This window comes from Grus americana, chromosome 15, assembly GCF_028858705.1.
Source record: "Grus americana isolate bGruAme1 chromosome 15, bGruAme1.mat, whole genome shotgun sequence".
Lineage (NCBI taxonomy): Eukaryota > Metazoa > Chordata > Aves > Gruiformes > Gruidae > Grus > Grus americana.
Genome location: NC_072866.1, coordinates 6827613 through 6854112, shown reverse-complemented (window position 1 = coordinate 6854112; position 26500 = coordinate 6827613). Strand labels below are relative to the sequence as shown.

The 26500-nt window shown below is 36.4% G+C and overlaps 1 protein-coding gene across 11 annotated transcripts in view; it reads right to left on the bottom strand.

Moving 5' to 3' along the window:
* Nucleotides 1–26500, bottom strand: part of CLEC16A (C-type lectin domain containing 16A) — a 96416-nt gene extending 69916 nt beyond the window's left edge. For 4 of the 11 annotated variants that reach the window (XR_008579403.1, XR_008579404.1, XR_008579402.1 and 1 more), the window contains exons 1-11: nt 26186–26499; nt 20084–20212; nt 18619–18752; nt 17677–17825; nt 16898–17003; nt 14876–14999; nt 13790–13964; nt 12359–12412; nt 9770–9883; nt 3780–4008; nt 2220–2349 (exon numbers count right to left, since the gene is read on the bottom strand). Coding sequence is in view for 7 of the 11 variants with exons in the window: in XM_054843012.1 (XP_054698987.1) it covers nt 2220–2349; nt 3780–4008; nt 9770–9883; nt 12359–12412; nt 13790–13964; nt 14876–14999; nt 16898–17003; nt 17677–17825; nt 18619–18752; nt 20084–20212; nt 26186–26265 (1424 nt within the window). In the remaining 4 variants the exon portion in view is untranslated. Of the gene's footprint in view, nt 1–2219; nt 2350–3779; nt 4009–9769; nt 9884–12358; nt 12413–13789; nt 13965–14875; nt 15000–16897; nt 17004–17676; nt 17826–18618; nt 18753–20083; nt 20213–20588; nt 20772–26185 lie in introns of all 11 variants that reach the window. The other 7 variants (XM_054843016.1, XM_054843017.1, XM_054843018.1 and 4 more) reach the window with 4 other exon arrangements.

The window sequence follows — 26500 nt, the reverse complement described above, 5'->3', positions numbered from 1 at the left end:
CATGGTATTAAATGACTTCTGTAATCTCTAATGCATTTTTCATTGTTTTTCCCCCAGGTACTACTTAGATTTGTGAAATTACATAAATTTTTAAAAATATGATTACAGCAGTGAGAGAAATAATTTTCATTGCAGATGCTTCTTCAAAGCATCTATCTATCTGCATTATCAAAGTCTCAGTGGCAATAATCTGAAGCCAAAACAACTTCTAGGAATCCCACTCATCAACAGGTCCTCATATAGACTAAATATAGGAGAGACTCAGAAAAGCTTCAGCTGAAAGAAAGCAACAACAGAAGGCACAATGTAGCATGAAGGTTTCACATTCTGGAAAAAAAACTTTGCTGTCTAGCACATCATAAAAGGAAGTTAATTTAAAACAAGCCTTTAGTCTTAACATCAAAATAAAATTACACCAAAAAATACGTAAACTATCTCTTATGTCCTTCACAGTAGTAAAAGGGCTAAGGGAAACTGAAAACTTGACTTACCTGTTAGAGCTACAGATTTTTAACTGCAAACTGTGCTGTTTTCCATTTATTTTTCAACAACTATTGGACATTTTTTAAAAATCCCTTTTAATATTAAGGCTATATGGCAAATATTTTCCAATGTAAACATTTTCTTCCTTTACTAGCCGTTTACTAGTGACTTGATAGAAGAAACAGATCAAATGCCACACAAGTATTCTTCAAATTATTTATTTTTGTGGAGTGTGTCCACAATTGAAGATTGCAAGACATTAAGAATCACTATCATCACAATCATTAATAATTATTCCAGTTACGGAAGTTTCTCCCACTTCAAGCATGGCATAAAAGATCACTGCATTTTCCACTACCACATGGTTCACCTTATCCACAAGACTCAGTGATTCCAATCAGTGTAGGAAAGAAGCTATACACAATTGAGCAAGTTTCTTGAGATTTAGTTACTGTTTCAAATATTAAATTTAGTATATAGAATAACACAAAATCTTAATCTATAGCAGCTTATCCAGCTGTATTTCCAAAAACTCATGTACAAAACTAAGGCCAGAAATGTCCTGCACAAGGTCTATCCTTATTTAAAGAACATTTTTAGCTCTGCACATTCTTTGATGCAGTTTATTTTTAGAAAATATGCAGGAAGTTGTCAAATCATATCTGCAGATCAAAAGAGTCCTGACATGCAGACATTTGCCAAATGCATCGGCATCTCACCTGTAAGTATTTTGCACTTTTTAAGACCTGAGCATCCTAGTTGTTTTACTATTCAATGCAGTCATTGCCAATTTCTTTCTAAAAGCCATTTGGCACATATTTTAGTCAAAATATCAATAATCTAGAACAATGCATTTTAAAGCCAGTTCAAGTCAAGGTTCAATTTCACTTTTACAATGAAATTAAATGTTATCTTTATTAATGAATGTAATCTAAGCTACATCAAAGCTATAATGGAGACAGAATGAAATTCTGGGAATACCAGGCAGCATTCCCCTAGTTCAAAAATAAATTTGAAAACCTATTAAACATGCATTTCTCCAAGGGACACATTTGCAATTACTTTTGTGTCAGAGATAGCATATTAGGTTTCTTTTCTTTAGCATTCTAATAATAAGAATGCAAAATTCTTACTGAGAAAGTGTCTTATGGGTATTTAATATATGAAGTTTAAATTTTGAAGTCAGAACAATTTCTGCTCCCAGAAACACTTACAAACTGCATTTCCTTGAGAAGTTTTCCATAACACTAAGATATACTAATGGACCTTGGAAACTGTACATAGATAAGTACTATATAAAATTCTACAAAATTCAGTACTGAACTGAGGATTTTTCCCTGTTTTTTCCCTATAAGAGTACAAAATTGTTAGATGTGACCATAAATATCATTAAGAAAACCTCTTCTGGCTTAATTTAGAAGTTTAGAAAATTCTGGAATTAAAATAATTATATTCTGGTTTTATTGTGTTAATATTCTGTAATTTAACTTTACCAACTTATGGCATCACAATTGCCATAAAGGAAAGCACAAACTTTACAAAGGAACAGGACCATGTCTGAAACTGATCAGTAGAAAGGCCATATCCCATCTTCCTGTGCCTCTCTTGTGATCCACAAGAACCCCTGTAATTTTAATTGAAGGCGGATTTGAGACATCCCTTAAGAGAAGTGAGAGAGTTAATGGGAAGGCAAGTAAGGAAGTAATCCAGCAAAATATATCACATTTCCTTTATACCTGTTCCAGTTTGTTATCTCACTCCCAGAGGCAGCTGCACTCTTTTCTTCATCTGTTGTATTCTGTTCTGTCACAGTCGAGATAGACAATTCTGACAGTTTACATCTCTCCATGATTACCATCTCTATTTCTAAAAAACAAAAAAACAAAAAAACAAACCAAAACCCACACACCAAAATTTGATATATTTAACAAACCGTTATTGCAAGCTTCTATATTTTCTGTTTTGCATTAAATATGACTGATGCAACTATATATAAGAGGTATAACCATAACCTCAGAAAGGTTAGTGAATGAAAAGATGTAGGCAAATTTTCTTCCCAATAAAGTAAGTTTGCTTACATTTCTTTAAGGAATGTAACTGCTATAAGGAAGTTCTACATATACATAACATACGTAAAGAAAATATACAGATTATTTTGGCAAATAAACAAGCAATAGTAATCTTCCTCCCCTCCAAACCACAGGAAGGAAAAAACATAGAACCTCTTTCCAGAAAAAAGATTTCTTTGTGAAAATGCTGGTGAGATTGGGGCATGGGTGGACATCAAGTTTCACAGAGGGTGTAAATAAGTCTCTACTATTACAGCAAACAGGATACCTGGTCCTGAGTGCTTCGTACCTATTGGCTTTAAGTATTAGGATCAAATGTAGCTTTTGCTTAAGAATTTGGATAAAGATGACTACTAAATGCACAAGTTTAAATAGTACATCATGTCATATTTTCTTCAAATCATGGTAGACAATACATCATCAGTTATGTGACACCGTTTAAGAAAAGCTTTCTCAAACAGCCTGTTTACCCAAATCAAAAAGCAACTATGTTTGGACAGGGCTGTCAAAGCATAAAGATCTTGTTTTCAATTGCTTCCATGCAATTCTGTCACATTTTTCTCCGTTTATGTCTAAAGTAAAGACTAGTTTCTGACATACATCCTTCTTATAGTTACTAACTAGTACAATAAAATAGTTACGATAGCTGTAAGACCACTCATCCTATAAAACCAATTCTTAAGGTTAGCATTAGGTCAAATATCCTGAAAACATGCAATTACAAATCTGAAAGTTAAAAGATGGGGTTTTTTTCAGTTTTGAACTATTTAATATCATCTTCTACCATGTGCTGTCACTTTTAGCACACTTGTTGAATTTTATCATTGAAAGACATAAAATACTCCAAACCATTTTACACAGGTAAAGTAGCTACACCATTTGCCTCTACCACAGAAGGAAAAGTTACAAAGTTGTGAAGTCTACTTATAAAGGGCCCCATAATCATGTACACCTAAGTGCAAGGCATATATTTGTGATAAGGGTCGAAGACTACAGGAAGATATGAAAACACCTTCATAGTTTTTAATCAGATTAGAAGTACATGCTCTGACAGAATGATTTAACATGAGAAAAAAAAATACAGGCAAAGATTGAAACAAATTTAATAGTCCCATGTTTACCTAGTGCAACAAGAGAACAAGTCATGTAACAGATCACAACTAGGTCCAGAGAGTAAATAAAAGTATTCAAATTGTAACCATCATTTTTATTTTCTGGTATACTCACCTTCATTTTCACTGCTTGTTCTGATGCCCTTTGAACTCGCTTCTGTACCTTTAGTTTTATCCAGGTCATCTTGGTTATCTTCAGATCCTCTCTCCTCTTCATCTTCCTCACCAACATTTTTATAGTTGGGTCTTTTCTGCACCTTCTTCCTTCCTTTCTGTTTGTTAATTTCAAGAGACCTCTCAAGTGTTTCTGTTGGTTTTATGAAACATCTGATACTTGACTTTGCCTGTAAATTTGAAGAGTTTACACTGAGTTACAGTAAGACATTTTAAACTCTAATTGGAAAAGAAACTTCAGTTCATATAAAAGAAGGTTTTTAGAATGTAAATTGGCGTACCACTTATAAATCTCAAATCCATTTTAAAAACACAAGAAAGCAGACCTCAAGTTGTATCAAATCATCAGTAGAACAATTATCTCTAAAGTAACATATCCTAAAGACCTATAATTAAAAAGTATTGCATCTTGAGATAAGGTATAGATATAGCACTACTTAGTTTATCAATATAAGTTTATTATTTTTTTTCCCTTCTTTGAACTTCCTTAACAGGTGAGACAGCTAGTATATATAAAATTAAGACACAATTTGCAAAAAGGATGAAGGAAGCAAAATCCAAAGTGCATGTTGACAGCAATGTATTAATATCAATTACACTCTTTAAATGTCTTTGGCAGTAGCAAGGACAAAAACCAATGCTCTATGCTGTGACCTTTATTTGAATTTTAAGCTTCCCTCAACAGTATGCTAGTCCCTGTATTAACTAGGAACAAATGGCACTGACATCAACCTTTTTTTGGGCTCCAGACATTGACTTTCCTAGTCTGGAAAACCAACACCACTTCATTTACTAAATTTTAATATACTTGTGTTGTACTCAAAGATATCAGAAGTTTATCCTTCAAGTCAAAACACTGTTTTTGGACAAAAAGGTAAAGAGTATTCAATCAATCCCTGATTTTCCTGCATATTAATTTACAGAGCAAGAAAATAAATTTAGATGACAAATTTCTCCCAGAGGAAATAAGTATTTCCAAGAGTCTGTGTCATCCTAACAGCCGAGAACAATGCATTCTTAGAGAGGCACAAGAGACTACAAAAAGTTCTGTGACTAGCAGAACTAACAAAACTTGGTTTCCTGTAATTTTGCAGATTGTTTCTGCACTGTGATGCTTTGAGCTCCCTTCTTACTTGTTAGGCCTGCCAGCTGGATAACCAGAGTACATGTTCTCTCTCACGCAGAGCTATAAACATCCATCAGCCAAACTTCTCTGTTACTGAGAAGTGAAACACATGGTTTCCTGCCAGCACAGGTTTATGCTGAACAAGACTGCTATAGAAACTTCATTACCTTTCAGATCTCAATACTTCAATCACATTTGGCTGATGCTGGCTATGGGGTTAGAAATGTAAGGGCAAGCAAGACAAAAGTAGTAAGACTAAATACAAAACTGATTCCATTCCTTGCCTTTGGTGACTCAAGTACAATAAATATTGAAGATGAGCACAAAGAGATCTCAGAGAAAAAGTCTGGAAAAATCCCTCCCTTCACTTAATAGGGAACACCTATACATAAAAAAATAATCGATCAGAAAAAATCTGAGCAGAAGCCTCTGTAAGTGAAAAGGCCAAAATGTTTCTCTGAATCTTCTGACTTTTTGAAAAGGTTTAATGGAAATCTTGCATAAGTCACCTTACACTTGGCACTGAAACAAACCATACAGTATGAGGAATCTTTCACAATACCAAAAAAAACCCACAATGTGAAATTTACCACACTTGTGTCCCCCAGTAACCTCTCTGATATATTTTTAGTCTGATCAAACTGCAACATAGGAAGGTTATAAAACAACCAGATTACCTTTTATTGATGGCTTCTGGTCAGAAAAGTCATAAGAAAAGGGAAGAACACATTAAGTCCTATTCTTTAGGGAAAAAAAGAAAAGCAGCAGGCAAGTTGCATAATGCCTTTTCCCCTTTCTGCATTTACTTCTTACAGTTGCTTCCTAGAATCCTGTAGCTACTTTCTTTATGAAGAATGCATGTACTAAACATCCTTGCATTTCTAATATGCTGTTAGCTGTGTGAGCAAAATAACAAAAGAGACCAGTAGACAGTCATGTGCTCATAAGAACTGAGCCATGGTCTGGTCTGTCTCAAGAAAGAATGTTGAGAAAAAGTCAACATATATATTTTGTTCTGCTAAATGTAACAAGGCTATATATTTATAACATTCTAAAATCAGACTTAACATTAACTTACATGGTATATGGTTTATCTAAGTTGATTATACAGTTTGAGATACTGCTATTTTATACTTTTAAAACATCTTTCAACCATATTTTCAATTAGGGTTTACCTTGTGCAATGTGTGCTGGTAAAATAAGGCAGTACCAGTAACAACTTTTACGGGAAGGAGAAAGTAGGTTAAACAAGAAATACAAAATAGGTAGAACTGGCCCACATCCGAATTGTGCAGGAAAACAGATCTCACAGGAAATAAGGTAAACAGTCTGATGATCGCTAACAAGTTTAAATACATTCTGTTGGCTATATATATTCAACTCTCATCACGAGATAAGAGTATTTCTTCTGATGCCAACTGAAAATGGAAATAAAGGGAAAAAATATGGAAATAATCTTGATTTGCTATACTTGGAGGTAGAGAACTTGTTCAGTGGAGGCTGGGCAATCATTGCTGCCCTACAATGTTCAGCGGATCTCCATGGGTAGGTTATTGTCAATTCATAAGCTATCAGCAGTTACATCTGCTGGTGATTTTTTCCACAAACTGATTTCCAGTAAAAAGTACCATTTGTTCCTGTCGTGACAACCATCATTGCTCTTTTGCGCTAAATAACTCTGGATATGTTACATTTACATACAGCAACTGCAATCCATCTCAGCTTTTATTTCTGTTAAGTATTCTTGACTCATTTAGTCTCTTATGAGGGCACATGACCCTGCTTCTGGTAATCTCAGTCCATACTCTCTACATCTCATTCCACTTGAATTCATCTTATTAGGAAAAGGAATATAGACATGAGGTTCTACTTACTTCAGGTTTTAGAAACTACATATTAGTTAGAAACTGACAGTTACACTTCAATTTGAATATATCAAGACATCTTAGTTACAAGAGATGAGCACTGTTAGGTACAAAGCAGGGGTTTAGAGATAACTGGGGCTCACCACAACCCACATAGATATCGTAGAATCATAGAATGGTTTCGGCTGGAAGGGACCTTAAAGATCATCCAGTTCCAACCCCCTGCCATGGGCAGGGACACCCTCCACCAGCCCAGGTTGCCCAAAGCCCCATCCAACACCACCTTGAACACTTCCAGGAATGGGGCATCCACAGCTTCTCTGGGCAACCTGTTCTGTTCCAGTGCCTCACCACCCTCATAAAGAATTTCTTCCTAATATCTAATCTACATCTGCCCTTTTCAGTTTAAAACCATTCCCCCTTGTCCTATCACTCCATGCCCTTCTAAACAGTCCCTCTCCAGATTTCCTGTAGGTCCCTTTAGGGACTGGAAGGCTGCTATAAGGTCTTCCCAGAGCCTTCTCTTCTCCAGGCTGAACCACCCCAACTCTCTCAGCCTGTCTTCATGTGAGAGGTGCTCCAGCCCTCTGATCATCTTCATATCCCCAAAACAACAAGCTTCAGAGTATTAGAATGATTATCGTGGGAAATTGTAACAGAAAGGAAGTAGTAAAAGATAAATTTGGGTCTGACTTAATAACAAACACAATTCTAGACTCATTCAAAAAGTAAACTAAAAAAACTTGCTCATCACTTTTTTCTAACAACCCCAGAACAAGCAATTCTGAAGAAGTTTCTGAAATAGCTTCCATTATTCAATAGAAGTTTGTTACTTATTTGTAAGAAAATACACCACAGTAATAACTTAGCAATGATTCTGATAGACCTTATCGTCCAAAAAACAGTTCCTGAAATGGCAAGCAATGCTCAAAAATCAACTTTCTGCTCTAAGAAGTCTTAACAGAGCAACAAGAAACTGCCTCACCTTTACTTAAGATGTCTATGCCTCCATGTCTACAGCTGACTTTAGCCTCGCTGCATTGAGTTGTCTATCAGTAGAAAACACCATACAATATATGTAGTAGTTGTTCATACTCATCAACTGAGAGCAGCTCACTTGATAGCTCCCCTCATTGGAAGCAGCGCATGGAGCTCTTCTGCTGAAGATTACACCCTGCTCTTTCTGCAAATAACCAGCCTCCATCAGTGGGCTTTCTGACAGTACAGGTTTTCCCCCCGCCCAAGGTTTCATTGAATATGGTTGAATTTATTAAAAACTAAAGTTTCTTCCATGGAAATTTTTTCCTCATCCACTGAAAGTGCCACCACTCTGCTCTCCCTGTGACAAAGCTCCACCTCTAGCAGTTTTACTAAGTGACTACCCTAGAAAGCCAATACCCTTCCTATTTACTACCTCTTCAGGTATGACAGAGCTCCCAGTTTACATGCCACAAGAACACATCTTTAAGACCAGTAAGAAGCAGCAACCTAAATAGTATTACAAACATAAGAGAATAGATGAACAGAAGTTTATAGGAAACCCATAATATTCCTAAAATTAGTGCAAGCACACGAACATATGCTACAGATATTTTGCAACTGTACAGTAACTATGACAGGAAAAGAAAATCTCACTTCTGCAACAACTGGTGCCCCACCCTTTTGCCACAAATTTCCTAGTAACAAAGCTGCTTCTACACAAGTTAATACACACGACATTCAGTACACTGCTAGCAGAAGGTCAGACATTTGCTAACACAACTAAGAGATTGCTTTATCTTAAGCATTCAGTCAGCTCCACCATTCCACTGTATTTTTTTCTATAAAAGATTAGATTCTAAATATCAAGGTCAACAGTAGAAAATACCAGAACCCAAAAGCTACTGCCTAAGATCAGCCCTCACACCTTCCACTGCACAGGAAGAAATTTGGAAAAGTTGACTTGTATCATGGAAGAGTTGCAGCATATCTCCCCCTTGAAACTCTCAGAGCTATAGCCGCTGCTGGGAAAGAACGTGCGTAAGACCAATCTATTGCTTGTTATAAATTAAACATTCAGTCAGTAACTCTTTGCTGACCAGTCAGACATTAGGGAACATGTTCAATCTTTAGAAAGAACTAAAGTCAGAAGCCTCTTAACCAAAGCAAGGTCATACCCTTTCTTATTACCATCTCCAAATAGGCCTTTAAAAGGTAACACGCAAGTCTTTCACAAACTGTGAAACCCACAACAAAAGGGCAAAAAAAAAAATCACATACATGACACAGAAAAACACTAACAACATCTACACAGGATTAAATATGAAGGTACAAGGGCAAAGACAAAGTGATAGTACTCCCATCTATTTGTGGCTGGTTTACATACTCCTATGCGCAATGATGCACACTTTCAGAGATGATCAGTTTGACTGCTAAAACATTGGGAATATTCAGACAAAAACCTTTATTTCCTTCCATATCCAAAGGATTTATCATAAGGCCAGATGTTTTTTCTAAGTCTTTCATTTCTACTACTTGCGTGAGGAAATAATTTCACATGAAAGTTGTGATGACTCATTTCTATTTCACTCCCAAAGAGCTGATAACAAAAACTGAACACAGAAGACTGGATTACAAAAGTGTCCATCAAAATGATGGAAGCCTTTGCAGTGTCTGACCCCTGCAGAAGGAACTAAGTATTCTGTGTCCTTCGCATTCATACCACTACCTGAAATATATATCTGCACTGACAAAAAAATTGGAACTTGGACAAGAACATAATATGCTAAGTTGCACAGAGCATTTTTCTGCTACTGTATCTAACAACAAAAGTTGAAATCTCCTATTGCTGCTCTTCTCTTCTAAGCACAATCTCCTTAGTTTACCAGTTTTCAGATACCTGATTGTTTTTCAAATACTTTATTCTCCTCTAAAAATATTAAAGATTAATTGGCTACTTACTGAGTTTTTCTGTATATCTTGCTCAACTTTGGAAGAAAACACTGAGAGGTCACCATTAAGTATAACCTCAGCCAAGGAGTTCACCAAAGGGGCATAATGTATAATTAGAAAAACCTATTAAAAGAGAGTGGAAAGAAATATCAGACATATATTACACAACACATACAGTTTCACAATTTCAGCCACCGAACATACTTTTTCGACCTTGTTAAACTGGTATCTTAAGTTTACATATACAATAAAGTCAAAACACAAAAGACAATCATCTCTACAGGTATTTGACTGTTCTCTACATTTTAAACTACCTAGTTTTAATAATTCTTCATACTCTTCCCTCATTCTGGGAAATGTAAATTCTCTCCGCATCAGCATTGAGATGAAAGTTGTGTGATATTCTAGCAAGGAACCCAAATTAAAACTGCTCCAGAAAATTGTTTTTTTGGTATTTTGATACAGAAACTGATTATGGTACACAGCATCCACTGACCTTCTTGTGTGCCAACAACTGGCAGGACTCCAGTAAGTTCTCTGTTATGCACCCAATTACTTTCCAGTGCTTCACAAGTAAATGTCATGCAATAGGCTGAACTGGATCAGAAGCAGCTTTTCTGGCTATGAAATCCAAATTAATTATGGTCTAGCTACAAAGCAGCTACGTAACACAGGAATAAGGGCCATACTGCCTATAACATTAAAGCACTTATCCAGAAGTGCTTTCATGCTTTAACAGAGTTCTTTGTTTACACTACCCACTCTATTTTGAGGCAAGGCGTACAAGGTTGGGCCAGCAAACAATTGGCTTCTGAACAGAACCAGCTCAAGTCCAGCTGCAATAGCCTTATGTCAGCTTATATCCACTCTCTTCACATGAATATCAAAGCTGTATCCCTAAACAGTAGTTTTACATTAGAAATTATTTTAGCATTTTTTGAGCTGTAAATCTAATAATTGCTTTGACAATATTTAGCTAAACATGATCTCCACAGGCTTTCTGATTAAAGTCAGAACCATTCCAGACCTTCAAAAGTAAAGTCATTATTAGCATGTTGTGATGACCTACGTAGAACTTTTGAAATGTGCTGCGACTTTCCAAAATACTTTGAACAACCTCACAAATCACTCAAGTTTCTTCTAATTCAGAGAGTGTAACTCAACAATATACAGGCACGTTTTGGCATAAGTACGTTACAGGTTCACTTTGTGAACAGTGCATGAAAATCCATGAGTTCCTCAAGCACTTGTCTGTAATATATGAGTAATACCTAAAGTGTATGGCTGGGATCAATAACAGAAATAGTTAAGAAGGTTTTTCAGATCCCACTCCATCAAAGACAGACTCTAGGTTAAAAAGAGGTGGAAAAATATGCATTTCTGCCAGTTCCAGAAAAAGTAGCTTAGTTTTCTATATCACATCCCATTCTCACACACAATATTTGTTCCCAATTATCTATGGTTAGGAAAAAATTTCAATTTTCTTTATTAAAAACAATAGAGAACATAGATTCAAATCTTGAAGTGATACCTACCCAATACTTCTGCTGAAATCAAAGAGGTTAAAAGAGGTCAACACACACAACCCTATGATGCAGATCCCTTTAGTTACAAGAAGCTGTGGCTCCCAAAATTTTATGTGGTAAATAACTCCCACATCACCACAATTTTTTAGGTTTAGATTAAGAAGCATCAAATTATCCTGAAAAAATGTCATTTTTCAGAAAAGTTCTTAAAAAAGAAGATGATATTATGGGCCAGACCATAATAAAACAAATAAAGTAAAATCATAAGTTTGAAGAAAAACCAGAAGTATAAATTCAATGAATACAAGTCAAAACTAATTTCACAGAACATAATTTAAGAAAACTAGTCTCATAGCAATGCACTGAAGACTACAGGGACAAAAGATTATTTTTCTCTACAATAAAAAAAAATCCACTGTAAAACCCTCTTCATTTGAAAATAAGTTCCAGAAAAAAAAACAAAGCGGGACTGGTAAGAATAAGAAATAACAAGAACTTAATAGTAGATTTAAGGTACAGGCATAATGAAATTCAAATTGTGAGAAAGTTTAAGGTTTTGGTGGTGGTAGGGTTTTTTTTGTTTGTTTGTTTGGGTTTTTTTAAAACAATCAAAAAAACCCTCAGATCATTGCTCCCTCTATTTTTCAAAGAGGAAAATTCAAACCTGGAATATTCCATAGCTTTGACAGATTCAAAGTGTGATACCATGTCTATCTAAATTTCACCTGCAATTTTACTAAATTCTCTCCTAGCATGTTGCATGTTTCTATTATGCACCATTTGTCAGGTGCACATAAACTATAATCACTGAATGCTCTACAGGCTACACTGTGCTATAGGATGCTCAGAATTATATTAACTCAAGGAAGAAGTATTTGGTCTGTCCATAAAGAGATAAATGATCTTGCTTTTTTTGTTCTTCTTTTTAAATGGAAACTGATAGGTTTAAAACTTTGTTTGCCAAATTGTCTTTAATGGCTTTGCCAAAATAAACAGAAATATAGTAATTTATAAATCATAACACTACTGCAAAACACGTTCTGAAAGAGGTCAAAATACTTAAAATACTTACTTGAGAAAGAAGATAGAGAGAAACTTGGAGACTTATTTTTGGACGCTCTCCACCCTGGGGAAAAAAGTTTATGAAAAATGCTGATTTATCTATATAAAATTAAAGCATTTACATGGTTTAATACTTTACTTAAAACAAAACTTTTAATAGTGTATTGTTCCACATTCTGCTAGAAAATGTTCAGAAAGCATCATGCTCTTTAACATTCACTTCTTGTAAACTATTTCAAATGAATTCTGAATAAGCATATGCCTTGACATATGCTTCTCTAAATCAAGTAAATCACACTGGACAAAAATATTTGAAGTAAAACTTGAGCACAACCGTGCTAAATTTATATACCAGTAGTAAGGAAAATGTTTCCAAAAACAAATTAGTGATTTTAAATCATCACCAAATAAATTCCCCAGTTATCTCAAGAGGTAAGAATAGCCCAATTTTATGATTGCAAATATCTCTGATGCCATGATAATAGACACATCTGCCTGAAAATAGGAGGACAAGCAGATTTTTCTACATGAGTGAATGGAAATAGAATCAGCTGAAATGAAAGTAAAAGTCCGGAAGTTTGCTTCATGCTATTTCAATGGCCTTATCAATGGCAAGATGAGAAACTAATTGTTAATCAATCTTCAGTGCGCATGCAATATATTGAATTCAATATGCAATAAACCTGACTTCTGGTTAATGAAAGTATGCTGAAATTCACAAAGCACTGTGTATCTTAAGAACAAACAGCACTACAGAAGATGAAAAGGGGGAAGAAGGGGGGAAGGAGAAAGGGAAAAAACAGGAATAAAAAAAATAAATTCACTGTTCTGTTTAAAGACACCGAACACAGGAACCTGTACAGGTTTTAAAAGAACAGTTTCTATTTCATCAAAAATTATCTTTCCACTACATTTAAAGGTTATGCTTTAAAAATAAATTCAACTAGATCACATTCAAACACAGCTTATCTGCAAATAGAAGAACCAAGTATCAAACTCAAAAGTTTGTATTTTCTACCTAGAGTGGATTTTTACACCATGGAAAATTTGCACATATACTGGGAAAAGGCACAATAATCTGCTTTTGTCAAGAGACAACTTACTATATCAGAAAAGGAAATCGAATCTCCCAGCATCAGAGAAATTTAAAACTTGTCCCAAACTTGCAGCTATTTTCATCTCCACTATTGCTAGCATTTAACAACCATGTCATCCAAAACAGTATTTGTTTGGTGAATAAAGTTTCATCTATTCTGCCCTTAAATTCAGTCTCAGGATACTTCCCCTACAGTCACCTTATTTAAGCTGTCTCATCTAAAACACAAATATAGATATCAATAGTATTAACCCTACTACAGCATACACCTGCTGAACAAAGCATTATGCATACTGAAAGCAAGTAATACCTTTAAGACTTAACTGCTTGAAGGTACTAGCTTACCTTATCTTGATTTACTAATGAATACACGTAGAGGGGAAGAAAGAGCCTATTAAGCAGGTGGTCTGTCAGCACATCATTTAAAAATTCACAATTAATGATAAGGATATCATTAAGGTAATGTAAATGATCAAGATGTTCTGCTACCAGGTCACTCAGTTTGCCTCTATTTCTGTGCCTGAAAAAGAGAGCAGAAAGTCTCAGATATAATCAATTGTCAAAGTCTTAAAAACATAAGGCAAGAATTAATGTGCATCCCTTCCACGGATCACTTTGCACAGATTGACTGCCTAAAGAAGATGTTTTCAGTAAAGTCAACTAATGCAGCTAGCAAACAGTATTCAGGCTTAGACGTGCTTTAGGATGCACATACCAAGTTTTTCCCCTAAATTTTCAGAAGCAATGCTTTTACAAAAACTTGGCTTTCCACTACCAGAGTCTTTTCCAAGCCAACCATAAAAAATGGTGAGATTTGTTTCCAAAAATAAAAGAAGAAATCTATATTGTGTTTAACGTCTACCTCTTCAGGTAGAAAGCAAGAAACAGCCGCCCATTCTAAGGTGGAGGTGGGAAGGCAAACCAAGAATAACCTGCATCAACAAATTATTTCTATAGTTGATAGTGGGGTACTACACAGGAATTCCAGATCTGATGGTTCACATATTAAATAAAGTTCACATTTCCGGTTTAAATTTTTTCCTAGCATCTTTTCAGAAAGCTGTTCTACTGAGATGATACACAGAAAAGGAACATTAAAAAGACAAGTTAATAAGATTGAGAAGCACAAAATACCTTTTGTCTCTTCTGGATATCTACTAAATTTAGCAGAATTAAAACAAAGATGAAGAAAAAGCAAGTTGGCAAACACTTATTTACTTGTACAGATATTAGCACAGATAGTGGTTGGTGCTATGTGCCCTATTAACTCAAAGGATCTCTAAAATCTTTGCATGAATGAAAAGCTTGAACTGTCTACAAGGGAATGTATTCAGAAACTAACTTAACTGGACTACTACTGACAAAATAAGGAGAGTATCAACATCTGGGAAAAGCATTTCCATTCAATACCCAGCATTTGTAAAAGCTTACTCTTCATCCGTCTGCACACAGTTATCCAGTTCTATCACGTGGCTTCCGATAAACCAAACGAGGTTGGAGAAATAAGGGACAGCAGTTTTATCTCTAATGTAATGCAGCATAGGTTGGTTGTCCACTGAAGAGAAATTGTTAAAAAGAAAAATCAGTTGCCATATTTTTTTATTAATTTTTATGAAATACAACAAAGTATCTTCTGAATTTCGATTACATGCTAGCTTTTCATATGAGTATATACCTGACATGATGAGTGAAATGGACATCTACAAAAGCATCATATCAATTCTTAATTGGCTTGAATGAGCCTAATATTGATATATTTACATAGGTCTGAAAATAAACAAATCTAGTGGAATTCAGAAAGGGTTTTTTAGCACATTCTTTAATAAAGAAGAGAAAAAAGTAAGAATAAAGCAGTAATGCTGAAAGTCAAGCTAGTTAGACTTACATGACACTGCATTAAGGAACACAGGAATCATCAGTGAAGGAAGGGCAAAAGAAACAGACAACAGTTAACAGGATTAGGAACTGGGATAGTGACATCGTCCAAAAGGGTTTAAAAAGCTAAAGCACAAAGCATCTAAACTAAAAGATACAGGGTAAGTGTTAGATCAAAATATATGCAAAGGCGTAGTCAGAAAACCATGAAACCTGAACATCTGAGCTGTGTTTTTTTAACTCTAACCTTTATATCACTACAATATTCAATGAAAATTCTTGACAAGTACATTTTTTTTTTACCATAAAAATATTTAGTTACATAAATATATAACAAATAGGATATGAAACCTGCATTTTGCTCTTTTTGTGAGCTCATATTTGGGTTTACAGCTCCTTGAAGTAGAAAACAAGTACCAAGTGCCCATTTCTCAACATACAAGAGACAGACATATTGTCCCTTGTAGTCAACACTATAAAGAACCTATATGCTATGAAGGCTATCCAGCTATTGGCAAAGCCAACTGTTCATTGTTTTAGGAAAGATCTTATATTCTTTTATGATGAAGACTGTCATCAAATCATTACTTCTTTTAATTGATAGAAACTTATGTAAATTCAAAATGTAATTTAATTTAAAATGGATTAAAGATCATGAAGCCCTGCATGAACATATTCCATAATACATACTACCTTACAGCATGCTGATTTCAGAGCTAGAAGTTCTGAATACACACCAATTTTTCCTACAGAGATCACTGTGATATTTTAAGTCTATTACAGATTTTATACACCACAAGAAAAATTCAGGGAGAAGTGACTTTTGGACATTGTCTAGTCCAAATCCATTCTCAAAGTAGCGCTAACTTCAAAGTTCAAGCAGATTGCTAAGGGCCTTGTTGAGTTTTGAAGATCTCAAACAATAAAGATTCCTCACTTTCTCTGGAAAAACTGTTGCAGTGCTTAACTATTCTCACAGTGAAGTTTTGGGTTTTTTTCCTTATGTCCTACTTGAACATCCAGTACAGGAATTTGTAACTGCAGCCTCCTAGCCTTCACTGGGCACCTCTGCGAATGGTCTAGCTCTTCTTTAGACTGGAATGACTTCAACACCTAGGAGCTCTACAATCATATTCCAGTGCACCTCAAATCCCAAAGGAAGTGATGTAGCCAGCAAGGTTACTGCTTCATACGTTATAAAGCTCAAGTTCAAGTCCAAAAACACTTGATATTCTTAAAGCACTTTGGTTTTGGGATTTTTTGTTTGTTTGTTTTTTAAATAGAGTCAAATTCTAATCTCCATTGGAAGGGAAGCTAAAGTTCCTTGTGTATGCTTGATACTCTTTTGTTTTTTTAAATCAGTTTCATTCAGGAAACAGTACTATTTACAAGTACATACTGTAGGTCTGGGGTTCTGTTTCATAAAAAACCAAAATGTGTATCTGAAGCACCTCAACATGCTAAGTTTTTCAAACTCATAAAACAGACAGAAAACCCTTAAATGTAAATAACGGAAAATTAAACTACAATGAAAGAAGCATTTTGTACACATGCCTTTTTAATATATAAAAAGGATACCTTTGTAGACGTTTAAAGTTATAGTCCTAACAGCAATTCTGACCATGCTTTCTGGGTGGTTAAAAAATTTAATAGCTTCAGTGTACAAAGCGAAGTCATTAGTGTGCTGTAACAAGAGGAAAGAAAGTATTTAAAAATTAACCAAAACATGTACAGAATATTTATTGGGATTCTGTATGAAAAATGTTTTCCATGTATTATTGTGATATTTTTACCTTCTACTTAAGTAATCGAAATTATTTTACATTGCACAGTCAGCTGCATTTGTAGCTCTGCATTAACTGCTTTAAGCGGCAGAGCTTTCCACCTTAACTCTGCCCATATTCAGTGCTTTATTGCCCTCTTCTGGCAAAAAGTGGAATGAAGTGAGGAAAAATCCATTTCAACTTTGGCCTTTGATTACTTAAGACTTTTTAGACTTTGACTAAGCTGCTTAGAACCAAGTGGTGCAACAGAAAAGATCCTGTCTATAAAACCACAAGAAAACAAGGCATAAACAAATCGATTGCTCAGGGAAGTGAACTTCAGAATTCATGAAACAGTCCTGAAACACTAACTTCCAGATTTTTATTTTATTATACCTGTATGAGGACAAAGGGCTGCTTTATCATGCTTTCATAGAGATCCCCAGAACTGAATTCTCAATCACTGATATTATCATTATAAAAATAAATGCAGGATGTGCTAAGACAAGAGACTAAATAGATAATGAGCCAAATTGCTATCAATTTCTAGTTAAAGTCCTCTTACCGTTATACTGCAACTCCTTCTTCACTCACCTCATTATAAAAGAAATGTACAGTATGATTGTTGAGTTTCAGGGAAAGAGTTTTCAAAAATGATATGTAATATGCCATGATCTCCTCATCAGAAAAGTCAAATTTGTGGACAATAATAGAATTTACATAGTTATTGGAGAGCAGGTAGTCTGAAAAATAAGAGACATTACACAGTTAACAGAAAGAAAAAAATAATCACGCTAACTAGCTGTACTTAAAGTAACAGCTAGCAACAAACTACCTGATGCTTGAAGATCCCAATTTTTTGCCAAACTCCTCAAGTGATGGCTTCAAGCAGTAATATAAGGAAATTGCTCCCTACAAAGGTCTTTGCTCCCAAGAACAAGACAACTGAGAATATACTTCACCTTCCTTAATTTATGTCAGCTTTGGAGTTAATAAGTAACAGTTAAAACAATTCTCTCTTCCTCCCAAAGTCATAAATTCTCAAAGGGTTGTATATGACTTTCTCTCATGACAGCTGTGAAGTACTTTAAACTCAGTATTAATTCTCTGTCCTCTTTATATGTTTCTAAAAACTTTGAAGTAAACGCAACTGGCTGAATGTCAGTCCCAATGATGTCAGAACAGTTCCAGTACAAATTAAACAACACAGTTCCACCGCATAATCTGTGGCAGCAAGGCAAACATTTCAGACCACAACTAATTTGCTGACTTAAAGAACCCCTTGAAATAAGCAAAATAAGTGTTTCAGTAGTACCAAATAACTACTTTTGTACTACTGAAAATTCACATTAAAAGGTATTTTGGAGTCAAATTATACTGTATTTTCAGTAGTGTTCAATTAAAAAGGTAAAAGGTTGTTAGGAATTCACATAGTTGTTCTGTGAAACGGCACTAGGATTAAATTTCATTAAATGAAAGGGATTTCAATCAAATCTTGATCACTTAATACTAAACAGTTTAAAAGTGTGCCCTTACACAGTGATGTTTCATGACTGATGTTCTCAAAAAGGATGTTCAGAGTCTGCAGAAGCTGTACACATACATAACGTCCAGACTTCTGACGCAAGATGTTCAAGAAGAAAACAAACATATTCTTCTCCAAGAAAAAGCTGAAATGAAAGAGAGGTGCCATTTAGTCACTTGCTGTATTTAACAGGAACATAATTTTGTTAGGATCAGGGACAATTCTAGGCAAGTTTGATAGCACGTTTTACATTTATGAAGAATTATTTTGCAAAGTTTTGTCTGTACAACAGAAGAGTATCTTCCAAAAACCTTAAATACTAACTAGGCCACTTAAACGTGCAAATTATGCAGAAAAGGGATACCAAGAAATCAGGGTCTTTTTAACTTTATCTTATTTTTAGTGTATTCAATTTATCAGGCAGCTTCCCTACCTTGCAATCATAATTTTGAAGGGCAGAGCCTTTAAATGAAGGTTGTTTCGTTCACTTGCCCCTTTTAAAGCTAACACACTTTTTGTCTTTAACACTGTAGACCTTATTTTTGATCCACTTTAATTATTTTTTCCCCCCACACCAGAAGCAAACATTTCATACAATTCAAACAGAAGTGAACATTTGCAGTGTTTTCAAACCAGAAATGCATGCAATTTAAAGAGAACAGTGTGGACTCTTTCCTACCAGGACAAATACATACACTTTTTACATTAACTGCAGAAAGAACTCCCCATTCCTAAAATTCTCCCAAGCAGAGAAGACAGTGAGGAGTGTGATGACAGAGTTACAGTATAGATATGAATAACCAGAATAAGTTAATTTTCTTAGTCCACATCATAACCCAATCACGTTGAAATCATCTTGTAAAAATAAAACCAACCACTCCCTAAATAAGTCATTAAAAACACCAAACACCTACCTTTACTTATCTCAGTCACAAACGCCTTTATTAAAGAGCAAGTGCCTTGAAGCAAGCAGCCAAGCAATGGGCATTAATACAGTCAGATTTGCAACTGTGAATATTTGTTTTGAAGTTTTTCCATCACACTATTTTATGAGGATTAAAATAACATCTGAACAAAACCTCTAAATATCATAGCTAGATTAAGATACCTACTTGTATCTTACATAAATTGAACTGAACAAATTAAAGTCAGATGATATTAATAGATGTACTCAGTAAATCTGGGCTCTAAAATAGGTTAGATGTTGTATTTACATCAAACATTTGAGAGTCAAACAAAAGCAGTAGCTGAAAGGGGCTCTGGACTTGGAACACTTTGCTGTTAACAGAAGCAAATACTCCATTTATTATTATGACAAGAACACAATCCTGCTTACCCATCTACTATAGGACATAGCTTTTTACCTATGGTCACGAAATACGGTCTTGGAAGAGTTAACCTTTTGAACTAGATCTCTATGGAACTCTAATCATTATTCAAAAACAAAAAGAGTCAAAGTTGCTTAGAAGTACTTACTCAAATACTGAGCTGTCATTCTGATCTCCCCATATAAGGATCTCTGTTATAGAACGAATAGTCTCTACCAGCAGGTTGCGGTTGTGATCTGTTACTGTTGTATTTTTAGTCAAAACATGATACATGTACCTAAAAGAAAAAATAATTACAAGTAATATGCTATCCTGCCACTTTCACAGGCACCATGTTTGCCTTTAGTCACTGTAACTTTATGTAGACACACATACATACACACTATGTCAAATCATAGTTCCAGGAAACTGTGCATTTCTAAACAAAATTTTGGAGTGTCTGGTTTAAAGTAAAGTTCAGAAGTTTAGGTCAAAACCAGACTTGAAATCACATTTCAAAAAACAGTATTCCCATCCATGTTATCTACACTAAGAAACTGAATCACTGCACAGGGCAAACATGCAGCTGGAGACTAAAATGCCATTTAACTGAACGCACATATCAGGCTGTTCCAACTATTTATCAGACTTATGAAGACAAAACAAGATATTACCTAGTTTCAGAATCTTTTTCATGCTTCATATGATCAGAAAAGTTTGATCATATTTGCAGTTTACTGAAAATTTGCAAAATTTGGTTTGGGAATCTTCTTCAACCACTGAGCTGCCACTCAGTTGGCCAGAGCTTCGCAGGACTTGTTGCAAGACATAAGTCTGTTCTCTGCAGGAAGCTGAAGCTATTTCAGAGAAGTTTATTATGCTGTTATAGTAAAATGCTATACACTTGCTGATCTTGATATTGCTTAATCATCAAATAACAATTTTATTGTGTTGAGCACTGCACAAGGACACTGAGAGGTAAACAACTCTCAGAAGTTCACAGTTTTAACAAACTTGATATACCACATGCTCCCTTCCCCCACCCCAAAATCAGCAGTGTGATAAAGTCTACATCATATTAAGGTTAACCTACCAGACAGCAGAGAAAAGAGGAAGAAAAAGGGAAATGAGAGCAGAAGGGAAAAAAAGACTGTCTTTTCATATTCTTTCTCTTCAGTAAAAAGTTTTCTTTCCCTCTTCACGCTGTTTTTTCCCCCTCATAAATCAATACTTATTTTCCAGTTCCAAACCAGAAACTGTTCAGATTGAAAACAGTCTAGGAAAAGTTGATTCATAGCTATCTCCTACAGTCATAACTGCCTGGTCATGTGCCATACCATAACAGAAGTCAAAATAGCAAGTCAAAGAGCACCTGCAAATCCTCTTCCACTAATCTGAGGATCACGGTTCAAAATCCCTTCTATGGAGACTGACAGTGTGATGGCTCTCAGTGAAGACGTGAGAGTAAGTTTATCACCTGTAAGAATTCCTGGGGCTTTCTAAAAGAGCACATGGCACACAAGCCCTGCAAAAGCTTCCCATTATGGCACTATGCATATTATCAGGACAGTGAATCAAAAGACAGAGCAAAAACTAAGTCACTGCACTGAGCATGCATCAATCAATGGAACAATGAACAGTTGAAGACAGAAGGCAATTAAATCAGAACAGTTCATTCCACGGCAATCTGTATAGTAAGTATTTTTCCTGAGACAGTTAAAGAAAGTAATTAATACTACTGTACATATTTTAGCATATTTATTTGAAGCCTATTATTTGAAGTCATATATAAATTATTGCACCTGTGGACATAAATTTCTCATTAAGAAGTTACATTATGCAAACTTGGCAATAAAGTTTACTCCAACAGCAGAACTCAATGGGAAGAATTACATGCTATCACCTCACCTTGGTAGTCTATGGAACATAGAGCATTACAGGTGCAAAAAGCAAGAAACATTTAGTCAGGACTATATTAAGTAAATTAATTTGGAGTTAATATCAACATTACTGCAAAGTTCCTTGAATTCCTAAAACACTGATGCACTTAAAGCAAACCTGGTTTTCACTTTCAAGCTATTCCTATTTCTACTTACTTGAAAATGAATGAGAAAGCATGCACATGCTTGTTTCTCTTACCAGACATGCAACATGCCATATCGTGAGAATACAAAGTATCACACAAAACCAGTATTGTTATGTTTACATAAATCCTTAAAGCCTATCTTTAAATGTTGATTACAAACGGTTCAAGTTTGTGCTCCAAAATGCTAAACTCTCCAAGAGGAGGTTTTTGTTATGTTTCTCTGCATCTGAAGACTGGGTTCAAACAAACAAAAACCTACCAAAACCCCACCATACAGGAAATGTCAAAGCACCTGATACCATCAAAATTAGTGGGAGATTTTACCAGAAACTGAAGACAAACAAAATTCTGAACATTCTTCTGGTAAGATACCACGTTCAAAGGGTTAACATAACAACTCATGAATACAGAAAGCATGTATTAATGACTTTCCTACTTATTACTTACAAAAATACACTAAAACAGAAAAGAGTTTTTGAAGTCAAGCACTCAAATTTAAAAACCCCTGACTTAACCATAACATGCTTGCTTCTTCTTCATGCTGCCTGTAACTACGTAACTACATATTGTTCCCATAGAGGAAACTCGATGTATGGCATAGACGGTGCTTCAGGAAATGAATCAGCTATGAAACAAGACTTCAGCCATACATGTTTATGGACACTGCATCTGACCAAGTCATGAGAAATGTTCAGCACCCAACTCTAATGGTATAAAACCTTTTGTGCAATCAGTATGCAATTAAAATACCAAGTGTAGAAGCAACAATGGGAAACATACTTGAAGGTAACAACAGGGCTATGTAAAATACCTCTTAGAAAAGTAGGAAAAAAATTTGCATCTAGAAACAAAGATAGTAAGCTTAAGTTCCAAAGCCTTTCAATTTTAGCAGGAACACCAGAGATATTACCAGATGAACTCTTCAGAAATGGTTAAGATATCACTATTTAAATACTGGGAAAAATGACATAAATCCTCTTCATCCATTACAATGCAAAGTCTCTCAAAGAGATCTGACCATGCACCTGCTAAGGTTAGACTATCTTCAACTGGACAATATGAAAGACTTTTTTGGTACTTTAACCATAGGTCACAGCTCCCAAGGTGAAGAGCTGCAGAAGCAGAGTACAGTGACTATCACGGTCAGTGCCTGAAGAGAACTATAAGAAACCCTGACGTACACAAGAATGCCTGGCTTACGTGCAAAGGTGGGCTACAAAAGAAAAACATGCAGCTCGTGAGAAAGCATTAACTTAAAATTTGTGTAGCAAGACACTGTTGTCTATAACAACCTTGATGTATTTGCTTTTAGAATTGGAAGCACATAATAAATAGAGCAGAGGACTACACAAAGGGAGAAAAATGGTCTCATTTTAAACTGTTGGATACCACCTTTGAGAAGTGGATTCTGGCCTTTTTTCAGATACAATCTCATGTAAAGATAAACAAGTAATTTCAGACCATTTTCACTAGCAATCATTAACATTGTTCCTGTTTCCAGAATATTTAGGCTTTCTCCTTTTACTAAGTTATTGACCTTCCCTCAATTACTAACCAAAGAGCACAAAAATACCAAGTTCCTTGAAAAAAAAGTCAGAAGTGCACAGTACTGTTTCATAGCCTCTCTAGATGGCAATTCGGCAAAGTATTAGAAAACTGGATTAAATTGTAACTGTTTTCACTAGACCAAGAAACCGTATCAAAACACTTAATACAGATAGCCTCACAATTTTCCTGTAGCCAATCCATTCTGTAGCATGTTTGTGAAAAGACTGAATATTAAAATTTCAAAAGCAAGCCTCAAACAAACTGCATTAAAGCTGATGGGAAAGGGAGTAACAGATCCAACATTTAATGACAAAAAGCTGTTAAATCTCTCAGTATTACTAAACAAGTGTATTGCTTACAATTTAGACTAATCTCTACATGTTAAAAAATAAAAATACTCCCATAAGTATAGTCCAGGTTAATTTCACTCTTGTAACATAGCATAATATATCTTTTAAGGCTAAGCTAACCAGTAATAGCAAGGTTGGTGCGTTCTACTCAACTCATTCACATGGAACATCACATGGGTTTTTGATGAGTTGAAAAGATGAGAATGCAGACAGCTCACAAGATGGTGAGCTTATCAAGACTTTCTTTCATGACCCCGAAACAATGGTTCTTTGCCCTTTTGCCTTCTGTTGCTTTACCCACTTCATATGCTACCGTAGAAAAGCCCTAAATTTCACTTTACCACTAGGTAGCTACCTTTGCTGTTGACATCTAGCTAGAAACTGAAATTCATACAGCCTAGCTAAACACTTAAAATATACATAGTCTAAACAGATCAAAGGTCTTGGCTGTCTTTTACATACTACCATTTTAGATTTCATAATTAAAGAAATCACTTGAAAAAGAAGCAAATGAACCAAAGCTAATATTTTAGTAGAGAACTATAGAGTTCAATTCTAAGATAAGAACTCAAGCGCAAGCCATAACATTTATAGCCTAATTCCCTTCTGCTGCAAACCAAACAGGGTATCACTTTTTCTACCCTCTCTGGCCCCAAGAGAACATATGATCACTTTTCTTGCCTAAAAGATTCTAACATCCCAAAATCTCCCTCTCACCAGCCTATTTTTTCTAAACTTAAAGCAAATTTCTTCACATTTCATCATGCGTCAGCATTCTTGCTCTATCTTCAAGCATAATATAAAAACCAGATAGATCTAAAGCTCTGCTAGAGCTGAATAGTACCCAACAACTATCCCTTGTATGTAAAATATAACATTCCTATGTTCATATCCAAGCATGACTTTTCCCCTTTTTCCTGCAGTGCCAGATCATGTTGACTTACTAGTTCGACCTCCATGCTTTCAAAATTACTTTCTGCAGTGCTACTGCTTCATCAGTTTTGTATTTATGGACTTGATTTCCCTGTCTTTGGTAGAGTCATGTACTTCAATTAGTCTTGCTGGTTTTGAACATTTTTCCAGTTTAGAGACAAGGACCAGAATCCACAAATTATCTTGAGAAAGTAATTGCAAGATCCAAATCTTGTATAAGTGCATCCTGCTCATTACTGTCAAACTCCATTCATGTCCTCCTTGCAATTTGACTAAACATTGAGAAATAGGTGGCTAGCAGGTTTCAGTGAGCTTTGTATTCAGTGATTTCATTTACAAAATGCTTCCCCTCTTAATGACCTCCTTTTTTTTGTTCAGTAGAAAGAGAAGCTATAACAGTGAATCTCATTTTTCTCACAATAGCAGAGCCCTTAAAATGAAACAGAGAATTTTAAGTTGTTTTGCCCCTTGTCATCCTTCCAACTCTCCAGTGTACTCCACCTTCTGCAGTCAGCAGTAACGCAAGGACATCAGACTCCAGAGACTAACATTACAATTCACAAGCTCCACAGCTTTACTTTTCTGCCAGGTGATGAGCACTCTAACGAGAGTACATCCCCTGGACCTGCAAAACCACCATCCTGACTAGCATGAATCACTGCTGACTACTACGATCCCCACACACACCCCTCAAGAGGTCTATTTTGTTTACAGGCTGGGATCAGGCTCCTCGCTTCCCTGTCTAAGCCATTACCAGGAAACAAAGTTCTCCCTCAAGAGGAGTGTGATATTTCTTGTATTTATCACCTCTAACACTCTGTTCCACTGAACGAGTCTGTGACATTATTAAAAAAATTAATACATATCGCAGTCATGAGCGTGACATGACATCACGGAACTGAAGACATTTGCGGATGAAGAGGTAGAAATGGGACTGATTTCCGTGAGACAAACACCAACACACACCGCACCGAGAGCCCCCTTCGCCGCTGGTGAATTGCTCCGGGAACCTTCGGCTCGGGAGAGCTGCGCCAACACGCACAGGTGAGGATTGAGGAGCGACTGGGGAGCGTCGCCTGCCGAGCCGCCTTCCCCCTCAGCCCCGCTCCTCCGGGACGCGTCCGAGCCGCCCCGGCCCCCGCTCCGCAGCCCTCTCTGAGGGAAAACCCTGCCCCGAGCAGCTCCACAGATGGAGCCCATCCGCCTACCGCCCCCCGCGCCGGCTCGTACCCTCCGAGTCCCCTCACAGCCGGCAGAGCCGACTGCAGCACGGCTCGCCCCGACAGCCCCCAGCCCTGCGCCCCCCAGCTCCCCTCACAGCCGCCCCCGAGCTCGCGGCCGGCTCCACGCTTACTTGAGGTGGTCCAAGGAGTGGATGCTGCGGGCGGCCTTACCGTGCCCGCCGCCCACCCAGCTGCGGGAGCGGCCGAACATGCTGGCGGCGAACGGTTACTACACCCGCAGGGCTCTAGGGCTTCATAGCGCTGTGGGGAAAGGCGGACGAGCAGTGCCCGGGCGGGCGGAGACCGGGAAAGAACCCCAACAGCGGCAGCCACCGGCGCACACAAGCGCCAAGACGCATGCGCGGGCGGGGCACGCTGGGAAGTGCGGTCCCGCGCCCCGCCCCAGCAGCGCCGCGCGGACTGCAAGTCCCAGCAGGCACCGTGGC